The following is a 19,627-nucleotide window of genomic DNA, read 5'->3' on the forward strand; positions in this document are numbered from 1 at the left end:
CAATATTTCGCATATTTGAGGTCTCATTTCCCAGAATAGTAGAGATTCTAATTCTAGGTAAGCTATTATTTCCCTGATATATCTAGTTAACTACCAATAAAGGAAATGAAGTTAGTCTGACATAATCCCTTCTTGATCAAGTTATGCTAGTTCATAAACATTACTCTTTCCTAAATACTCATTAGCAATCTTTAATTCTATAGCATCTCCATTATAAGATTATTTCAATCAAGGATAACTATTTACTCCTTATCAATTCACACATCCATTTTTGTTGTTACTTCTGTTAAAACATTCTAATTGAAAATAGAAACAAAATTGAGTGAGCTATTAGTTTCATGAGATGAACTATCTTTATGTAATTACTATACATATACACGTATATTCAACTCTATCAGATTACTGACTTCCCTAATTCCACATGCTCTGTGGGAACAAATTATATAAAAATAAAATTATGACAAACTTCCCACCCCTCCAAAAACACATCCAGTAAAAAACTCATACATGAATCCCTTTCTTTACTTTCACATGGGCACTCTTAATTTACCCTCATCTCTCTTTAGTTTCCACCAAGGCTTGTATCAATTGCCATTCTCAAACTATGGCCTGAGGGCCAGATGTGATCCGCAGAGGATGTTTATGTGGCCCAAAGACGTCATGGCAAATGGGCTAAGGGCCAGAGACAGAGTGTGAGCTTATGTTTTTATAGTCCGGCCCTCCAACAGTCTGACAGTGAATAACCCCCTATTTGTTTGAGGACCACTGCTCTACAGGAAACCTTTTTGTATCTCATCATTTAACCCCTTTTTCTCCAATCACCTTTTTTCTAACCCCTGTTGAAATTTTACTTCCTTGAGATCAAGGCCTATTTTTCATTTTTCTATTCCCATAGCACCAAATCTTCCCTGAGAGTTCTATCTATTGAATAGTGACTTCATCCCACCCTTTCATGGATACAAAGCCCAATCCTAAAGAAGGAAATAAATAACTTTTCAAATGTGAATGGGCAATGAGATCTGAACTACCTCATCGCTGGCAGATTGATGAATAGGGCACCTGAACTAGACTATCTGCTAAATTCATCTAGGATGGTTTCCAGCACTCCACAAGAATTATGGTAGACAAGTCTCCAAAGACAAACAAATAGTGCAACAGGGGAAAAATGTTAAAAGGATGATCTTGAAACTAAAAACTACTAAGAAAAACTTTTTTTGCATTCATTAGAAAGTAGTCACTTTTAATAATTTCTCATTGACCATATTAAATTTTCCGTAAGTTACTTAGATGCCAAAGTGGCTAGCTAGTTAGGGCCTTTTCACAAACAACAAAACAACCTTCTTTTCATTTTTATTTTTCTTAAAAAATCCAGAACGGATCAAAAGAACAATTACCAATTAAGGAGGTACCCAAAAAGCAAAGGCTAGAAGGTGGAGAAAAACAATGCTTTGGGTAAGCTGAAAAGTCTCATTAATCACCTTATTTCAAAAGGAATAGTTATAGATAAAACAAAGTAGAACCATGTCTTTCAGTCTAGTTTCTCCCTTTTCTGGCAATGCAGCTGATCCTGCATGGACTACGGATTGGGAGTCCACCAGCCATGGCAGATCAGTACTTGACTAACTAGAAGGGTTCCTACTGAGTCTTATAATAAGGATTATGGTGGTCCCCTACTCTCAATTTCGTGACATGGTTTTATTTCACTCCTTGGAATTACAGTCATTGCTGCAAACAACTGTGTCAAGCCTTTATAATGATCAGCGAATCAATCCCCTCTTACTTTACATGCAGTTGGAAAATAAAGATAGGCTGGGGATGAACATTTAGAACTCTGTATTATCTGAATTACCTGTCAAATGATAATTAGCTAATACACTCACTAGATTTATACATTAAGGAAATTATATATAGAATACTGCAAAAACACAGTAAGACTGAAGTTTGCCCATTTCTGCTCAGGAAGGTCCTTGTGCCCCTTTGTTCCCAAGCTTCACAAATGTTTTCCCAATTTCTGCTCCAGTCAAGGTCAACTGGTGACATTATTGCTTTCCTTCTTTCTGATCTTCCTTCTGTTCCCCAGAAGTAGAACTTCCAGATCCTTCCCTCTCAGATGCCATCTATAAAGAAAATATTTGTGAAATTATTAAGCTGAAGCTTTAGTCTTATCTTCATTTTTGTTTTAGCTAATATAATTTCAATTTCACGAACTTTCACGAAATTTCACAAAGAAAAAACAAAAAAAAACTCGATACCTTTTTATATGCCATCTCAAAGAGCTTTAATGATGCTTGTTGGAGAGTAGATGCTGCCTGCCTGATGTTTTCTCCTGTTTCACTATCTTTGCGAGCCAAGAGCTCTCTCATTTTAGAAATTTCTTCTTTTAGTTTATTGCACTGAAAGGGAAAAAATGTAAACACATGATTATTGGTTTGCCTCACTTTCTCCTTGCCTCTTGTCATCACTGACATAGTACTTTTTTGATTAACTCTGGTTTAAAAACACAACTCACCTCATCTGCTGGAAGTTGATCTTTGAATTCTTCCATCTTTGTTTCAGTATCGTGAATAATTCCTTCTGCCATATTGACAGCTTCTACACGTTCCTGAGTGAGATATTAAGCACCAATATTACAGTGCAATATTAACACACAGCCTCCTAATCAGTTCAGCAAATATAGGTAATAACAGTTTCTGAGAAGTCAACAAAAAAATACAATGACAAGCTGCCTTTTGAGTTCTAGATTATTATTATTTATCTTAAGGCAGAATATTAGTAGGGCTCCCACCCCGTTCCCCTGCAGAGAGAGAGACAGAATAGGGGTATTACTTTGGATTACAGCAGTCTGAGATGACTTCAGAAGGAAGAATTAAAATGACAGGTAGCATAATAGGATTGGCAGAGGCAAGTAAAATAAATAAAAGTAATGGGAAACTAAGCCAAAAGCAATTACTTTCTTTCTCCTGTCTTCCTCAGCATACTTCTCTGCATTCTTAACCATATTCTCAATGTCATCTTTGCTTAAGCCACCAGAAGACTGGATCACAACTACAATAAGAAAAAAGGATAAAACCTTATAATTACTTATAATACACATTAAGTGGTTCATTTTCATCTTCCTTACTTTCAGTACATTGAAAGGATAGATTGGGTAGATAATAATGTTCATTGACTTTAAGCCTAGTCTGTTGAAATTAATACTCATGTCCAGAATAGATGATTAATTGCTGGCAAATGGAGAGGGAAACAGCAAACTACTCTAGTATCTTTACCAAGAAATCCCCAAATGGAGGAATGAAGAGTTGGACACAACTAAAACAACTGAAGCAAGCAATAGTATTTGTGGTCCAAACAAGTTGACTTTCAGGTAAACATAACTTTTATGTCAGAAAGGAAGTTTCAAGTGGCTTTAAAGTTCAATGTCTGCCACTTGATTTTGTTAAGATCAAAAAAGCCTACAGTTTTAACGACCCCATGGCCAAGCCTCTATCTGGTAGCTTGTGAGCACATTCTTATCTCAGTGTTAGGTAAAAGTGAAGAACAAAATCCATTCAAACTAGAAGCTCTAGCCAAATTTCTTTGTTCTTACACTACTTTTTATAAACCGCATGATAAAGATAAGTAAACTTACTTTGTTGTTCACGTCCTGTGCCTTTATCTTTTGCAGAAACATGTACAATCCCATTAGCATCAATGTCAAATGTGACTTCAATCTGTGGAACCCCTCGTGGGGCTGGTGGAATTCCAATCTGAAATATGACCATGGCTTAAGAGTAAGCTCACAATATTCCCCATTCTATACCCTGTTTTTTCTAAAGGTTTAGGATGTTCAGATAATGGAAATAAGAGTCTATTCCAATACCAATTCTCCCTCCTCCAAGAAATTCTGGGGAAACCAAAAATGGTTTGCCAGCAAATCACAACTACTGTCAGTTTCTCCAAATTATAGGTTGTTTTTATGATTCTGTTAACTTACAAACTCCTGAGTGGAGTCTCATACCACCTAGATTTTACAGGTGGCAGTACAAGTTTAACTCAAGAGAGAATGTACTCTTTGGGAACTACAGGCCTTTTCGAGTTTCAGGATTACATACCAAAGTAAACTGTCCAAGAAGCTTGTTGTCTGCAGCCATTTCTCTCTCTCCCTGGCACACTTTAATTTCCACTTGTGTTTGACCATCAGCAGCTGTAGAGAACACCTATTGGTCAAGGAAACAAGTCAATGGACAAGGAAGACTACAGGATCTCTTTCTTCCCCTCCTTAGTTTTCATAAAAAGGGAAAGCTCCAAAATACCCCATGTACATAATAGTTTCTTCCCCATTGGAAATGGAAGTGTTTAGAAATGCAGTAAGATAAGCAGCATCTACTTCAGCATTTAGGTGGCAGCCAAAAATATAAATATGATCATGAAAGAGGGTAAAATGTAAAATGTGACCTACACTCACAGAAGAGCTATTTAGAGGTATGTATCTCCAAAAAAATTTTAATCTGGGACCTAGAGAAATACTTTTGAGAACTGATTTTTAGAGGAAAAAAGTACTTTGTGCTCAGTTTTAGTAATTACCACATTTTTTTTCTTCTTCAGAATGAAGGGTTGACAAAAACATCACAGCACAAATACAATAGTTTTAATTTCTTACAAACTCTTGAATACACAGCACCAAAGGTGGAGATTGTGGGAAGGAATCAATATAATCATTCCAATAGTTCCTGCCAACTAAACAAAAAAATAGTTTTTTGTTTTTTCCCCCCACCCAACTATAAGTTACCTTACAGATGGTCCCTTACATAACTCCTTCGTATTTCACATATTAAAGGCCACATCAGTACACTGACACAGCCTCCATAACTTTCTTCCCAAAGCATCTGAGAACTGTTGATCAAATAGCTCTTGACCTCTCTTTCTGAAATCAAGTACGATCTGGGAAGAATAAACCATTTATTCCCCCTTCCTGCCACAAAGCAGCATTCATTAATGCTGGCCACCAAAAAAGTGAAGAATTTCTAGGCAAGTTCAGATTACTTGAGGAAATTCCACTAATAGGAAAATTAATGGGAAGAATAGACTAAGTCTAACTACTTAAGGCTATCAATCAAAAAAGATTCTTTCTGGAAAAGATCAGAACACTAAAGCTACAAAGTAGAGCTTTGAGATAGGTTGAAAATGAACTTACCTGGCTCTTCTTAGTTGGAATAGTTGTGTTTCTATTAATTAATTTGGTGAAGACACCTCCTAATGTCTCAATGCCCAGAGAAAGAGGAGTGACGTCCAGAAGGAGCACATCTGTGACATCACCAGCTAACACGCCTCCCTGAATGGCAGCTCCCATAGCCACAGCCTCATCAGGATTGACAGCTTTACTAGGGGCCCGGCCAAAGAGTTCTTGTACTGTCTGCTGAACCTAGAGACCAAAGAAAAAGTCTGATTATTCAGGGATCATTTACATTCCATCAGAACCAATCCATATCTGGGGAATTAGGGAAGGGGGGAAGAGGCAGAGAGGTTATATCATGATTATTTTAATTTCTCTAATGGAAAGGGCTACTTCTGACAAGTCTCTAGAGAAGCTTTCAGGTTTTGACTGACTGACAACTCATTATGATAGAAAATTCTTTGGATGACATTGCCCCTTTTTTTTTTTGCTGAGGCAATTGGGGTTAAGTGACTTGCCCAGAGTCACCCACCTAGGAAGTATTAAGTATCCGAGTTCAGATTTGAACCCAAATCCTCCTGACTTCAGGGCTGATGCTCTATCTACTGCGCCACCTAGCTGCCCTGACATTGCCCTCTTAATGCTAGATTTTACTTATCCAAATGCCACTACTCCACCTCCACTCTATAATACCTTTGGCATTCTGCTCATGCCACCAACTAGGATGACTTCTCCAATGTCACTCTTGCTGACTTCAGCATCTTGCATGGCCTTCTGACATGGGGCAATAGTCCTTCTGATGAGATCCGTGACAATGCCCTCAAACTGAGCTCGAGTTATCTTCATGTTCAAGTGCTTGGGCCCAGAAGCATCCATAGTTAAATATGGTAAGTTGATGTCAGTCTACAAAATTAACATTCAATGTGAGCAGACAAGCCAATAATAAAGTGCTTACAAGAAGTGTAAAATAGGATTATTCACTTAGTTCCCACAAAGGTAGAATACAATTTCCATTGAACTATATATAGCAGTGAAATGTAATTTCCAATTGTCTTGGTTCCTTCAGCATAAGAATCAAACATGACTAAGATTGGGTTCTGAATCCTTTCTTGGACAATTAGGCTAGTCATGTCTCAGTTTCTCTTATCTGCCAAATGGAGGTATAGTAGTACCTTATCATACAGAGTTGGAATAAAGACCAAAAAAGATGATACACATGAAATGCTGTGCAGACCTTGCTCTTATGTACCGTAGAATATAGCAATTAATCAGCCTGAAGGCAGTTGTAGTTAGGAAGGCTTTCCCCCTTTTCCCCCCCGGTTTTCTATGAGAATGTTACATGTTACATAGGGTCCTTCTAAACCAAGGCTTCTTAAAGTACTATCCAGTTTTAGGAACACTTTCTTAAAATGGTATATTTATTGCTCAGTTCTGGTTATTACCACACTTTTTTTTTTTCTTCAGAATGAGGGGTTAACCAAATACATCATAGCATAAATACACCAAAAAACAACTTTTAGAAATTAGAAAATTTAGAAATTTCCAGAAAGAAAATTATTAGAAATTAGATTATGACACATAATCTTTATCTAATGCTCATTAGTTTTTAAGTGCAACAGAGGTACTGAAAATACCTTAGAATCCTATGAGAAGCTACCTTTGCCCACTTTGCTCTAAGGATGATCCACAATAGAAAATGATGACTAATTTTTTGGAGTAATTGACTTTCCCCCCCTTATAAACAATTATTTTTCCACAGAACAGTTAAGATTGAAAGCTAATGCAGGAACTATATTCGGTACATTTTATAAAGCATTATAGACAATACTCAATCATCGTACAATTTTTTTGTGTTAAAAAAGAACTATTTTTTCTTAGTAATATCTAAAAGTTAATTAAGTCTAGCCCTCATATCTTGAGACAGGTTGTGCTGATTCTAGTGATTTAAGATCAAATTATTTTGTGCAGGAAGAAATAGCAAAGAGTACATGTCCTTGGCCTACATTCTGTTTCCAAAATATGAAAAGAAAAATTCTGGCAAAGCACACTTATTTAAATGGGGATGACATTTTTACTTGAAGTAACTATCACAAAGGTTATTGTAATAAGCTTCTTTTCAAGCGTATTCTGATTCTAACTTTGCAAAAGGATGTATTCCTAAAAATCATTACAGTCAAAATCAGCAATATCTGAGCTCACTGATATTTTGAACACCATTCAATGGATATATCACTCCAATAAACAAAACTCCAGAGCTGAGATTCATTAATCTCACCTGTACAGAAGAAGAAAGTTCACACTTGGCCTTCTCAGAGGCCTCCCGTACTCGCTGAAGAGCCATATTGTCTTTGGTCAGATCAAGTCCTGTCTAAGAGATGAACCATATAACATTTCAGTTTGGTGAAGCATCTATTATTTTGTTAAAGAACAAACTGACATTACCTTTAATATTCTGTATCTTTCCCCCAATTACCATCACTTACATACAATAAAGAATTTTAGAAAGAAAAAAGACTGCCTCACTTTTATTATGTTATCCTGTGCACATATAATTTTTCATATCTAGGTCTCAATTTCCTAAGTTGTGAAATTGGAAGGTTTTAGTTGAACTGGACCAGGTAACCTCCCAGTTTCAAAGAGTTTAAAGATGAGTAGAGAGATTACATAGTGCATTAGATGACTGGTGATTTTTCAGTACCAAGATTCTTTTACTTACAAGTAGTTGTTAGGATATTTTCCCAGCCCTTGCTCATATGCCAATCAATTTTACTAAGAAGTATTCTAAAATATTCAAGACTTCAATTCAAGTAGCAACATTTGTCAAACTGGTCACCAACCTCTCTCTTGAATTCCTTTACAATGTGCTGGAGCAAGGCCTGGTCAAAGTCTTCACCACCTAGGAAAGTATCCCCATTGGTAGATTTCACCTCAAACACACCTTTCTGAATTTCCAGAATAGAAATATCAAAAGTTCCACCACCTAAGTCGTACACTGCAATGCTTTAAGAGGAAGGGAAAAAAAGGACAGTTTAATAAGACTGGACAAGGAAAGTGCATTTCTAGTAATTGGATAAATGTCAAGCTATTTATTGGGTATAAAATGTCAAAATATTTTGGTTAATAAAACATTACTTTAATATTGGTTTAATTCTGAATTTCTAAAACTGGTAGTTTTAACAGGTACTTAGTAATAATAAATTGAAACCCATTATAAAGAGTAAATGAAACATCTAATTATATTTTTATTTAACCAACATATATCAATGTAATTTACAGCATTAAAAAATTCTCTCTTGTTGCTTTTGAAAGATCCAATTTACTTAAGATGAAAAACTGTGTGTATACATATGTTCAAATAGGCTAAGGAATGTCCTAAGGAAAATAGCAAATTTTAGTTCTAACTGCAAGGCTCAAACACCAAAAGAACACAAATGTATATATATTAACTGTTCCAAATGTTTGTATAAAGTATTCCCATCTCAGATAACTCAACCTTTTTATCTTTTTGGGACTAGCGGAAAATGACCTTAAGACTTGCTTAAAGTTTCTCTGAATAAGGCCTCATTTGTCAAACCCAGGGAACTGAGTCAAATTTATATAAAGAACCACACAACCCCCCATTTGAAAAAGGACCAAAAGGCTATATAATCATGCATATCCTTTGACCTAACCATACAACTAACTACTAGGCATGAATTCCAAGAGACCAAAGGATCAAAAATATTTATAACAACTCCCTTTTCTTAGGGCAAAAAATTGGAAACTGAAGGGATGCTCATCCATTAGGGAATGACCGAATGAACTGTAGTATGTGATGATGGAATATTGTTCTATGGGAAAAAATGCTCTCAGAAAAACTTGGAAAGTCCTCCACAAACTCAAGCATAGTGAAATATACTATGTTCAAAGTAAAAATAAATTTTGGGGAGAATCAGCTGTGAATAACTTTGCTATTCTCAGCAATACAATGATCCATGCCCATCTGAAAGACTTAGGATGAAAAATCCTATCCATTCCCAGAGAAAAAAATTGGCAGTATATGAATACAGATTGAAGCATATTTTAATTTTATTTTTCATGGAGGTTCTTTTTTTGGGGGGAAAGAAGATAGATGTTTTCTTTTACAACATGACTTTTATGGAAATTTTTTGTAGAATTTCACATGTGCTTTCTTAATGTAGAGTGGGGGACGAGGATAAGGGAGAGAATCTGGAATTCAAAAGTTGTAAAAACAAATGTAAAAAAAAAAAAATGTTTTAAACATAACTGAGGAATTTTTTTCTTTTTTGGCTGAGGCAGTTTGGGTTAACTGACTTGCCCAGCATCATAGAGCTAGGAATTGTTAAGTGTTTAAAGCCAGATTTGAACTCAGGTCCTCCCAACTTCAGGGCTGGTGCTCTATCCACTGTACCACCTAATTGACCCTGGAAATTTTTTTTTTAAATTAAAAAGAAAAGAAATTATATTCTGAGAACTATTAAACAAAAAGCCCTTTCTGAAGAGAGGGATGCTCTAAGGAAACACTAACCTCATCACTACCAGGGAAATAGTGGTTTTAAGAGTTGCAAAATTATTTACATATATTATTTAATCTTTATAACAACCTTGTGAGTTTATCAAATTACTTATCTTAGAGGGAGAGAGAGAAAAAAAGGGGAGAAAACTTGGAACTCCAAATTTTATATAAAAAAGAAATAATCGCTTTCATGTGTAATTGGGAAAAAATGTTATTAAAAAGCAGTAAGAACAACAAAGACTTGCTTACATTTTGTCTTCAGATTTGTCTAAGCCATAAGCCAAGGCCGCAGCTGTAGGTTCATTAATCACTCGAAGTACATTTAGGCCAGATATTTGCCCAGCATCTTTGGTAGCCTAACAGAGGGGAAAAAAATCCATTTCTACACCGTTCATTTTAAATCATCACTGAGTTTCATGAAGAGAAGTTGATGTGATCTCACCTGTCGTTGAGAGTCATTGAAATAAGCAGGCACAGTAATAACAGCATTTTTTGCTGAATGTCCTAGATAGTTTTCTGGAAAGAATCAAAGACTGAAATCAACGAGGGTATTTTATTTAACTGAACAACAATTTCCTAATGTATTATCCATGCAAGATAAGACTCAGACTAAACAATCACTCCTATGTGACTGAGCCAATCAAAACAGCAAAGACTTTTATGGCAATAGTTTAGAGTTATTAAGTGGACTCCAATTCAGTGATTCTATTGCTAAAATATCCTTGAAATACAATGAAAAGAATTTAACGACTTGTTTATTCTAAAGATACATAACATATATTTAAAGTTACAGCCACAGATGTACAATAATAATCTGAAATTTAGAAACATTGATATAATGGAATATGCTATGACAAAAATTTAAAGAACCATTTGTTGTTACATAGTTGGACTATAGATATAACATTAGTCCTCCAAAAGTGTCATCTTTATTTTGAATTTTATTATTTTTGATACCTTTTTACTTCACCCCTTCCCTGACCATGGTCCCCAAGCCAAAATATAGAACAATTCGACCACAATGATTTAATTTCTTTTAGAGTTGATACAAATTTCTTAAAACAAGAAATTCTCTCTCTCAACCTTTATTTAAAAAAAATCATGAACAAGGTATCAGAGATGCTATTCTTAGGATCTTTCTATTTTTTATATCAAAACCCATCTTCTAGGAAAAAGGAGGAAAGGATGGAATAGCTGACTAAATTTATTTAAACCAGATATCAGAATCAGTAAACAATTCTTTTGGTTGAAACTAAACCAAGAACAAAATTAACAAAGTATAGAATGAAGACATGACATTACTAACAAGATAGATATTATATACTTATTTGTTCTAAATTGTACTTTATTAATAAGTAGAAAATAAATCAGTGGTAATCTATACAATAAAGTATAATAAACATTAGTTATCCAAATCTTAGCCAATTTAGAAAGGATAAACACAATGAAGCTTTCTGTCTTTGTTTAAAAAAAAAAAAAAAAAAAAAAATCTGAAATACTACCTACCTGCAGTCTCCTTCATCTTCATCAACACAAATGCACCTATCTGACTTGGGGAATATAGTTTCCCATGAGCTTCTACCCCAGGCATCACCATTAGAGGAACGGATAATTTTGAAAGGAACATTTTTACTGAAAGACACAAGAATGAGAATACTGGCTTAGGACAATTCTTTTACCAAATATCTTAAGAGTGTGTCTGCAAGCAAACTAATTCTCTTTAAATTAGTAGACTTAAAATAGACTTTAAAAGATCTAATTATCAGTGCCCAAAAGATGGCAAAAGTCAAGACACTTCACTGTTAAGAGCTTATGATGTCAAGACTCATCTATTACTCTCTACTCTTTTAATATTTAGGGAAGGTCTAACTAGATTTAAATACTACTCATGAACTGTAGTAGCTGACAATTGATCAACAAGTAAAATCTACTAGTTTTCCTACGTATGTAATTAAATGCTATTCATATGATCTAGGAGTAGTCCTAGTCAAATTTTAAAAATCTAAATGTATAGCCAAGATAAGACAATCTAGACCTATCATTTTTGTTTTGTTTTCTGAGACAGATGGGGGTTAAGTGACTTGCTCAGGGTCACTTAGCTAGGAAGAAGTGTTAAGTGTCTGAGACCAGATTTGAATTCAGGTGGTCCTGACTTCAGGGCTGATGCTCTAGCCACCTAGTTGCCCCTAGACCTAGCATTTTTGAAATAACTTTTATATAAGACCACTTGGGATTTGGATTGAGACTTTTTAAATTAGCTGATCCTTTAAAAGAATTTTCTTACAATAATTCTCAGAGGTTTTTTTGGATCCTGAGTAAGAATTTATAAATCAATTTAACTCAAATGTCAAGCACTGTTTAAAAATGGATGGTAAAAAAGCAAAATGAAAAATATAGTCCTTTGACCTCAAGGAATTTAAATTTAGAGATTCCAACCCTTAAATAATTAAAAGGAACATGAGTTTTCCCCCTTTATTAAAACTTATTTTTCAAAACATTCACGGACAATCCTTCAACATTAGCCCTTGCAAAATCTCATGTTCCAATCCCTCCTCCTCTTTCCCCCACATCCTCCCCTAGTTGGCATGTAGTCCAATATATGTTAAACATGGTAGAAATAGGTTAAATCTGATATATGCATACATATTTATAGAATTATCATGCTGCACAAGAAAAATGAAATCAAACCAGAAAAAAAAAAAAATAAATAAAATGCAAGCAAACAAAAAGAGTAAAATGCTATGTTGTGAACCATACTCAGTAAGGAAACATGCTTTAATAAGGGAATAAGCACTAATATCTAAGAACACAGAAGTGAAAGAAAAATTAAATGCCATCTAGTCCAGTTCCCCAATTTTAAACAGGATATTGAAGCCCAGGAGGTGACGTGACTACTATTCAAAGTAATATGGAGCAAAAACAGGATTCAAAACCAGGCTCTATGACTTCAAAGTGACTGTACCATACTGCTGAATCTTAAGGAAGGTGAGATTCTCTCAGGACAAAGGTACATTCCAGGCACAGAGTTGTAAAAGGCTTTAAATTAAGAGGGCCTAAATTATAGTGGTCATAAGAATTAGAAACTGAATAGATATAATGGAAATAAAGAAAAGCAAAGAGCTGACTTAGATTATAAAAATTTTAGTGACAGGAAGGAATTACGAGTAAGGACACAGAGGAGTTGAGAAGAAAAGAGTTAATACTTACATGTCTTTCTGAACTTCAGGATCCTCAAAACGACGCCCAATGAGGCGCTTGGTGGCATAAAATGTGTTGTTTGGGTTGGTGACTGCTTGTCGTTTGGCAGGCATGCCAACAAGGCGCTCATTGTCTGCTGTGAAGGCTACAACTGAGGGAGTAGTTCTGGCACCTTCTGCATTCTCCAACACCTAAAATCTCAAGGTGGTACAGCCATAAGAATCCATAGAACGAAGAGTTGCAAAACACAGCAAAATTTATATGGAAAATCCGCGAAAAAGGGACTTAATTTACAAAAAAGTATCCTCAAAACCTCTTCAAAATTAGCAATAGCAGTGGCTAATTAGTGGCTTTTAAAATTACAAGATGATTGAAAACTCTGAAGTCTTCAAAGAAATATACTAGTCAGAAATAGCTTTCTTTTTTCTTTTTTAAAGAGGTCTTCAAGCAGAAGCTGGATGGTATCATTGAGTGACATCATAGGAAGGATTTCTTTCATGTATAATTTGGCTCTAAAGGGGTCTGAAACTTTTTTAATTCTTAAATTGTATGATTTTATTAAGAGAGAGATAGAGATGAAGTTAGCCAAAGCAATTAGATCAGGGATCAGTTAGATTTGAAATGGGAACTAAGTTCTTCTAAGGGCTAATTAGCTTTGTTCTGCTCCTGCAGCACAGCTTGCACCCTCCCTAATCAAAAGAACTATAAACGAAGGCCACTGAACACAAGGAAAACACTCTCACTACTGGCCCTCAAAAGCTACCTGTTCTGTCAAAAAACCAAAAGCAAATATATATTCAAAAAAAAAAAAAAAAAAAAAAAAAAAAAAAAAAAAGTTTGCTTTCTAATTTCATTTTATTTAGGGAAGAAACTATTCTAACTTTATGGATTACTTAAAAGCTAGGAGGATAAAAGAAAAACTCAGAAAAAATTTTAACACGAGACTACTATTCATTTACAGTGCCTAAAATAGAATATTAGTTAATTCTATGACTTTAAAAGCTGCATTCAAAAGAAAAACTAAGCAGGAAATTTAACTTTCTTAGTACCCATGTTAAACCTATATAGCTAAACCTATATAGCAAGAACAACCTTCCTTCCCCCCCCAACCCAAACATGTATTTTGTACTAAAACTCACCTTTGCTTGTTTCCCTTCCATTACTGCCACACAGGAGTTAGTTGTACCCAAGTCAATACCAATAACGGCCCCCTTGATTGCCTCTGATCTATAAGACACATACAAAAACACTGTTAACTACAGATGGCAACTAGAAATTTTAGTGTTGATTTCCTTGCAAGGAAAATTCTGCTATACTCACGCATAGTCTCGTCTTGAAATGATTCGAAAGGCCTCATGACTAAGACCATTCCAGCCATCCTTTAGGGGAAAAAAAAATATTAGTACAGAAAATAACAATAACCACCATATGGAAATACTGAACCTAAGCGCTTAATTATTATATAAGTACAAAAAGTTTGTTTTGCAGAATTTGGCAGGCTCAAGGACTAGAATCCAAATCTCTTGACTCAATCTTTTCACTATAGCAATAATTTTAACACAATGCAATGCCACAAATTGCTTACTGTCCCACATAATGTAAAGAGTGGTATTTTTTCCTTTGTATCTCTAGCATCTAGGGATTTGTTGAACTGAACCAATCTTATAACACTGACATTACAGATCTTCCATCAATGATGGTATTGCAAATATAAAGATTTTTTTCCAAAAAGCATTCAAAATTCCCAAAATTATAGAAATAGGTTTAGAAATCTGCTAAACCACTGCAATTCAAACTGCAGGCACAAAGCTCTTCTACATGAAAGCAAAGTAGACTGATTAAAAAAAAAAAAAAAAAAAAAAAAAAAACCAACTAAAGAATTTGATTTCCACTAGTACAAGCAAATCTGACTGTGGCCTTTGTATTAAGTTTTAAGTAATTCTATGCCACTTCCTATGACCTTGTGACATAACTGGTTAAGTGTAGTAGGATTTATCTAGCAGAGTCAAGGACTTGACAGGTTGGTGGGTAAAGAGGAAAAAAACTCCCAGAATGGCCTCCTCAGTTTGTCTAACTCACAAATCCTGGATGAGTAAGATCTTTGCAACCTTGCCTCTGCCTAGAAACTAATTCTTTATAATCCATGTAAATAGAGGTAAAGAGAACAAAAATACTTTCCAGAACATATTACTTCCCATGAATTAAATTAGAATCCTTGAACTTTCCCCACAACCTCTGTACATAAATATAAATCTCTTTTAAGTTGGTCTGAAATGTATTCACAATAGCTACTTTATGGAAACTACTTTGCACTAATGATGGGAGGGAAGGAGAGAACCCAGGAAAACCACAAGGAACCTCAGGTAGAGAACAGTACTAGAACCCAGGGCAGTTACTCTGCCTTTTATCCCTGCTAATGGCCATACAGCAGAATGAGAGAGATGAAGAGAGGGAACACCCTCAGCTGCTGGTTCTCACCCTCCTTTCCCTAGGAGGCCCCTTCTTTCTCACCTACAGTATGACACACACCTCTTCAAGATTCACAACCCCCTGGCCTAGGGAGCTCAGACGTGAGCTTTCAATTGATACCTGTTAAATCTCTAGAAAACAAGACCCCAACAAGTGAAACTTGTAAGATAACACAGGAGGATCACAATCGAGAGTCAGAATAAACTAGGTTCAAGTCCTATCACTTACATGTCCTAACTTTATTATCCTGTGACCTTTAAATTAAAGGCCTCAGTTTCCCCAAGTATAAAAAGTGGAATACCCCCTCCATAGCTATCTCCTCCCCAAGATATTATTACGTAAGATGACCCAGCTCCGCCACCTAAACGTCAGTTATGGCTCTCGCCCGGCCCATAGGCCGGGCCGACCCCCGTGATTTCTCTTAACCCGGGGTCCCCGCTGACTTCCATACAGTGGGAAAAGAACCAAACGTGACTCAGCAGGAACCAGACCGGAGGCCGGGCTTCGAGACCTCCCGTCCTGCTTCCCCCCAGGCACTGCCCCCCCAAACGCCTTCGATTCCCTCCTTCCCTGACAGACTTTGCTCTTTTCACCTACTTCTCGGTGGGGCGGGAGAGGAATCCTATCGCGGCCTCCCGTATCTCTGAAACTCCAAATCGGCCCGCCCCACTGCCCCGTCCCGTTCCCGGGAGGCCTAAAAGAGACCGCTAGTCACTAAGGCTCTAAGGCCAAGACGGTCCCCAACAATCTGCTCACCTGGCGAAGACTGGCAGCTGGATTCCGGGAGGCGGCTCCGGCGAGGCGGGCAACAGCGGTGCGGCTGGCGCTGAGCATGGTGGGTGGGCGGGCAGGGGTCGGCGGCGAAGTGAACGAGGGGGCCGGGAGGTGCGTAGCACAGCGGTCGCAGCTCTTCTGGAAACCTCTAACCACGTGGGGGGTGGGGGCGGGGGTTGGGTCACTGCGTCCCACAAGACCGCTCTCTCTAGGAGGAGCCCATGTAGGAGCCTGAACATAAAAGCTTCATTCTTTGGCTCCTCAAACCTAGGCTTATCTACAATACCGGCTTGATTTAATTGACATAAAGACAGAACTAATTTTTTTTGACATATTATGGCTTCGGGTCCAAGAAAAAGCTTGCAAAATTAGGTCAATTATGTTGGCACTACTTTAGACAGCCCAGGTCCTCGAGGGCCGGCAAGACTCAAGGTCACACCGTATAAAGTGCGAACCTCTTACAGTCGCCTTGCGTCAGGTACGTGGGAGGCGGATGCTATTACGCCTGCGCAGCCGGCAACGGCGCTATCTCCAGTGGCGCATGTGCCCTGGAAGAGGCGGAAGAGAGAAGTGGGTGTGGCTGTAAAAGACTAGTTCTGCATTTCATTGGCTGTCCTCAGCGCATGGCTATTTGGAAAGCATGGCGCCTCAGAAGAGGCCTGGGGCGCGTGCGCGTCTTGTGTCTTCCAGTGCAGAAAATTGGGCGTTTTCTTCTCTGGTCTTGGCTGGGCGCCATTTTGCCGTAGAACCTAGAATCGCAAGTGATTTAGTAAGGGAAAATTGTCGGCCTTTTCAGTTACAGTCTCTGCCTTAGCTTTTGCAAGATTCAGGTCTTTTAAACAAATTTGTAAAGTTTCTGTATCACAGACAGTTGAGTGACGGGTGAGCAAGCATTTATTAAGCATCTGTATTATGTTCCAGGCACGGTGCTGGGCCCTTAGGAAACAAAGATAAATACAAAATAACGTGGGGGTGGAAGGTGACGGAAGTGCCGCTTCTAGAGGAGATTAAGGGCCCTGGCCTTGGGAATGCGCGGCTCCATGGACTACTGCTGCTAGAGAATAATCTGAGGTCAGGGATAAAGTTTCTGGGGCAGTAAGGTGCAAACCAGACCGCTCCTCCCCTCCGCCTATAAGCCATAAAATCAGCATATGAGTGACGTGAAGCACCCGGTCTTTTTAGTTTTACAATAAATTTAACTATTTTTTTTTCCTTTTTTCTGAGGCTGGGGTTAAGTGACTTGCCCAGGGTCACACAGCTAGTTAGTGTTCAGTGTCTGAGATCAGATTTGAACTCAGGTCCTCCTGAATTCAGGGCTGATGCTCTATCCACTGCGCCACCTGGCTGCCCCTAAATTCAACTTTTTAAAAATTAAAGCTTTTTATTTTCAAAACACATGCACAGTTTTCAACATTCACTCTTGCAAAATCTTGTATTCCAAGTGTTTCCCTCCATTCTCCCTTCCCCCTCCCCTAGATGGCAAGTAATCGAATATGTTAAACATGTGCAATTCTTCAATACGGATTAACACAATTATCAAGAAAAATCAGCTCAAAAAGAAAAAAAAGAATGAGAAAAAGCAAAATGCAAAAAAAAAAAAAAAAAAAAAAAAAAACAGCAAAAAGTGAGAATGCTATGTTGTCCTGGGGGCAGATGGCTCTCTCCATCACAGGACCATTGGAATTGGCCTGAATCACCTGGCTGTGTCCATCAGCACTGATCATTGTATAATTTTGCTGTTGCCGGGTGCAACGATCTCCTGGTCCTGCTCATTTCACTCAGCATCACTTGATGTAAGTCTCTCCAAGCCTCTCTATATTCCTCCTGCTGGTCATTTCTTACAGAGCAATAATATTCCATAACATTCATATACCATAATTTACCCAACCATTCTCCAATTGATGGACATCCATTCATCTTCCAGTTTCTGGCCACTACAAAGAGAGCTGCCACAAACATTCTTGCACATACAGGCCCCTTGCCCTTTAAGATCTCTTTGGGATATAAGCCTCGTTGTAGCACTGCTGGGTCAAAGGGTATGCACAGTTTGATAACTTTTTGGGAATAATTCCAGATTGTTCTCCAGAATGGTTGGATCATTTCACAACTCCACCAACAATGTTTTCCCCCATCCCCACCAATATTCATCATTATCTTTTCCTGTCATTTTAACCAATCTGAGAGGTACATAGTGGTACCTCAGAGTCGTCTTAATTTGCAATAAATTTATTTTCTTGACCCTGATTCTTTGCAAAATTCTTTTGAAATTAGCCTGTCACAATGCAATAAACCATAGCCCCTTAACTTTAAGAAGAACTGAGTGTGCAGATTCTTTCCCCATACTTGCGACACTGACCTGGGGACCCTAATATTGTTGGGATGTCTCCCACAGCCACAAAAAGAATCAAAGTGCCTCTTGCAGAGAAGCTGAGCTTGAAGGAAGTTGGGGGAATTCTAAGATTCAGAGGCAAGGAAAGAATGTTTGGGGGGACAGTCCAAAAGCTTGGAGGTGGGAAATGGAAAATCAGAGAGAGATAATAGCAGGTAAGATAGGTCAGATTATCTAGAAATGCAGAGCATTGTTCAACTGGACCAGAACCAGCTTCTAACCTGGGAGTTAGAGCAGAGCAGGCCAGAAACAGATGTGTTGGGAAACAAGTAGCAATTTAATTAATTTCAGAGTGAGGAAAAGACTTGAAAGTCCTTTTGTCTCTCTATCCTGATCTGAGAAGGAGAGTTTAACAAACTGGGGCAAAGGCAGGGTTTATATACATAAAAAACCACAAGGGGGCTGGTTGACAGCATAATTATTCTTAGATATTAAGTAGCAATTCCCAGGCAGACGTGTCTTTGGGTCCTATAGGAACAGTCTCCAGGTTTATTGTCTCAAAAGTGGTTGACCCTTGTGATTTTTCATAGGGGTAACAGAACCAGAGTTAGTTAGCATGGCAGGAACTGGAATGGAGCAATCTCTGGTTCAGTTACACAGACACAGGAATTCAGGCTTTTCTAGAATGTCAGGGGATGTGATAGATGGCTTTGGACTGTAGCACGTCACCTGCTTCTGGTTCTCAGGTCCCTGGGAAATAGGGAACTCCAACAAGTCTAAACAGTTAATGGTTAATATGAAAACCAACAATCCTTCAGTGAATATTTAGAGTTCTGGTCAAAACAATACACTTTGCCAGAGGTGCACAGCCTGCATGCTGGACCTTAACTCTAGGAAAAAGGGTGTCTTCAAATATCTTGACAATTCAAATATATGGAATGTGGATAAAGCAATTTACCCAATTTAAGCATAAAACCCACAAATTTTTATTTATTCTATGCTCAAAGACCCTGTTTGGATTTGCCTGTTCCCTGTCTGGAAGGGAAATGGTGAAAACTACAGCCAACATTGGTCCTCTGAGCTCAGATGATTATAAGTGTGGAAAAATGGGGGATTATGAATGACATCAAACTTTCTAGCAAGAAAAAAAATATCTATTATTCAGATCCATGACTGATACACTAAATTT

At 37.4% G+C, this 19,627-nt stretch overlaps 1 protein-coding gene and 1 non-coding gene across 2 annotated transcripts; both read right to left on the bottom strand.

Moving 5' to 3' along the window:
• Positions 1 to 1,347: 1,347 nt before the first annotated feature.
• HSPA9 (heat shock protein family A (Hsp70) member 9) lies at positions 1,348 to 16,668 on the bottom strand. Its single transcript, XM_074291459.1, is given in 18 exon segments — positions 1,348 to 2,117; positions 2,253 to 2,393; positions 2,510 to 2,602; positions 2,951 to 3,045; positions 3,629 to 3,746; positions 4,092 to 4,196; positions 5,174 to 5,401; positions 5,846 to 6,055; positions 7,428 to 7,520; positions 7,990 to 8,152; positions 9,918 to 10,024; positions 10,111 to 10,184; positions 11,175 to 11,250; positions 11,252 to 11,300; positions 12,876 to 13,057; positions 14,006 to 14,093; positions 14,187 to 14,245; positions 16,092 to 16,668. Coding segments are annotated over 18 exon segments (2,037 nt in total). The 5' UTR covers positions 16,170 to 16,668; the 3' UTR covers positions 1,348 to 2,039.
• LOC141559242 (small nucleolar RNA SNORD63) lies at positions 4,542 to 4,614 on the bottom strand. Its single transcript, XR_012487307.1, has one exon. It is a non-coding gene; the product is annotated as a small nucleolar RNA SNORD63 (small nucleolar RNA).
• Positions 16,669 to 19,627: the final 2,959 nt, after the last annotated feature.

Source organism: Sminthopsis crassicaudata, chromosome 2 (genome assembly GCF_048593235.1).
Source record: "Sminthopsis crassicaudata isolate SCR6 chromosome 2, ASM4859323v1, whole genome shotgun sequence".
NCBI classification, from domain to species: Eukaryota; Metazoa; Chordata; class Mammalia; order Dasyuromorphia; family Dasyuridae; genus Sminthopsis; species Sminthopsis crassicaudata.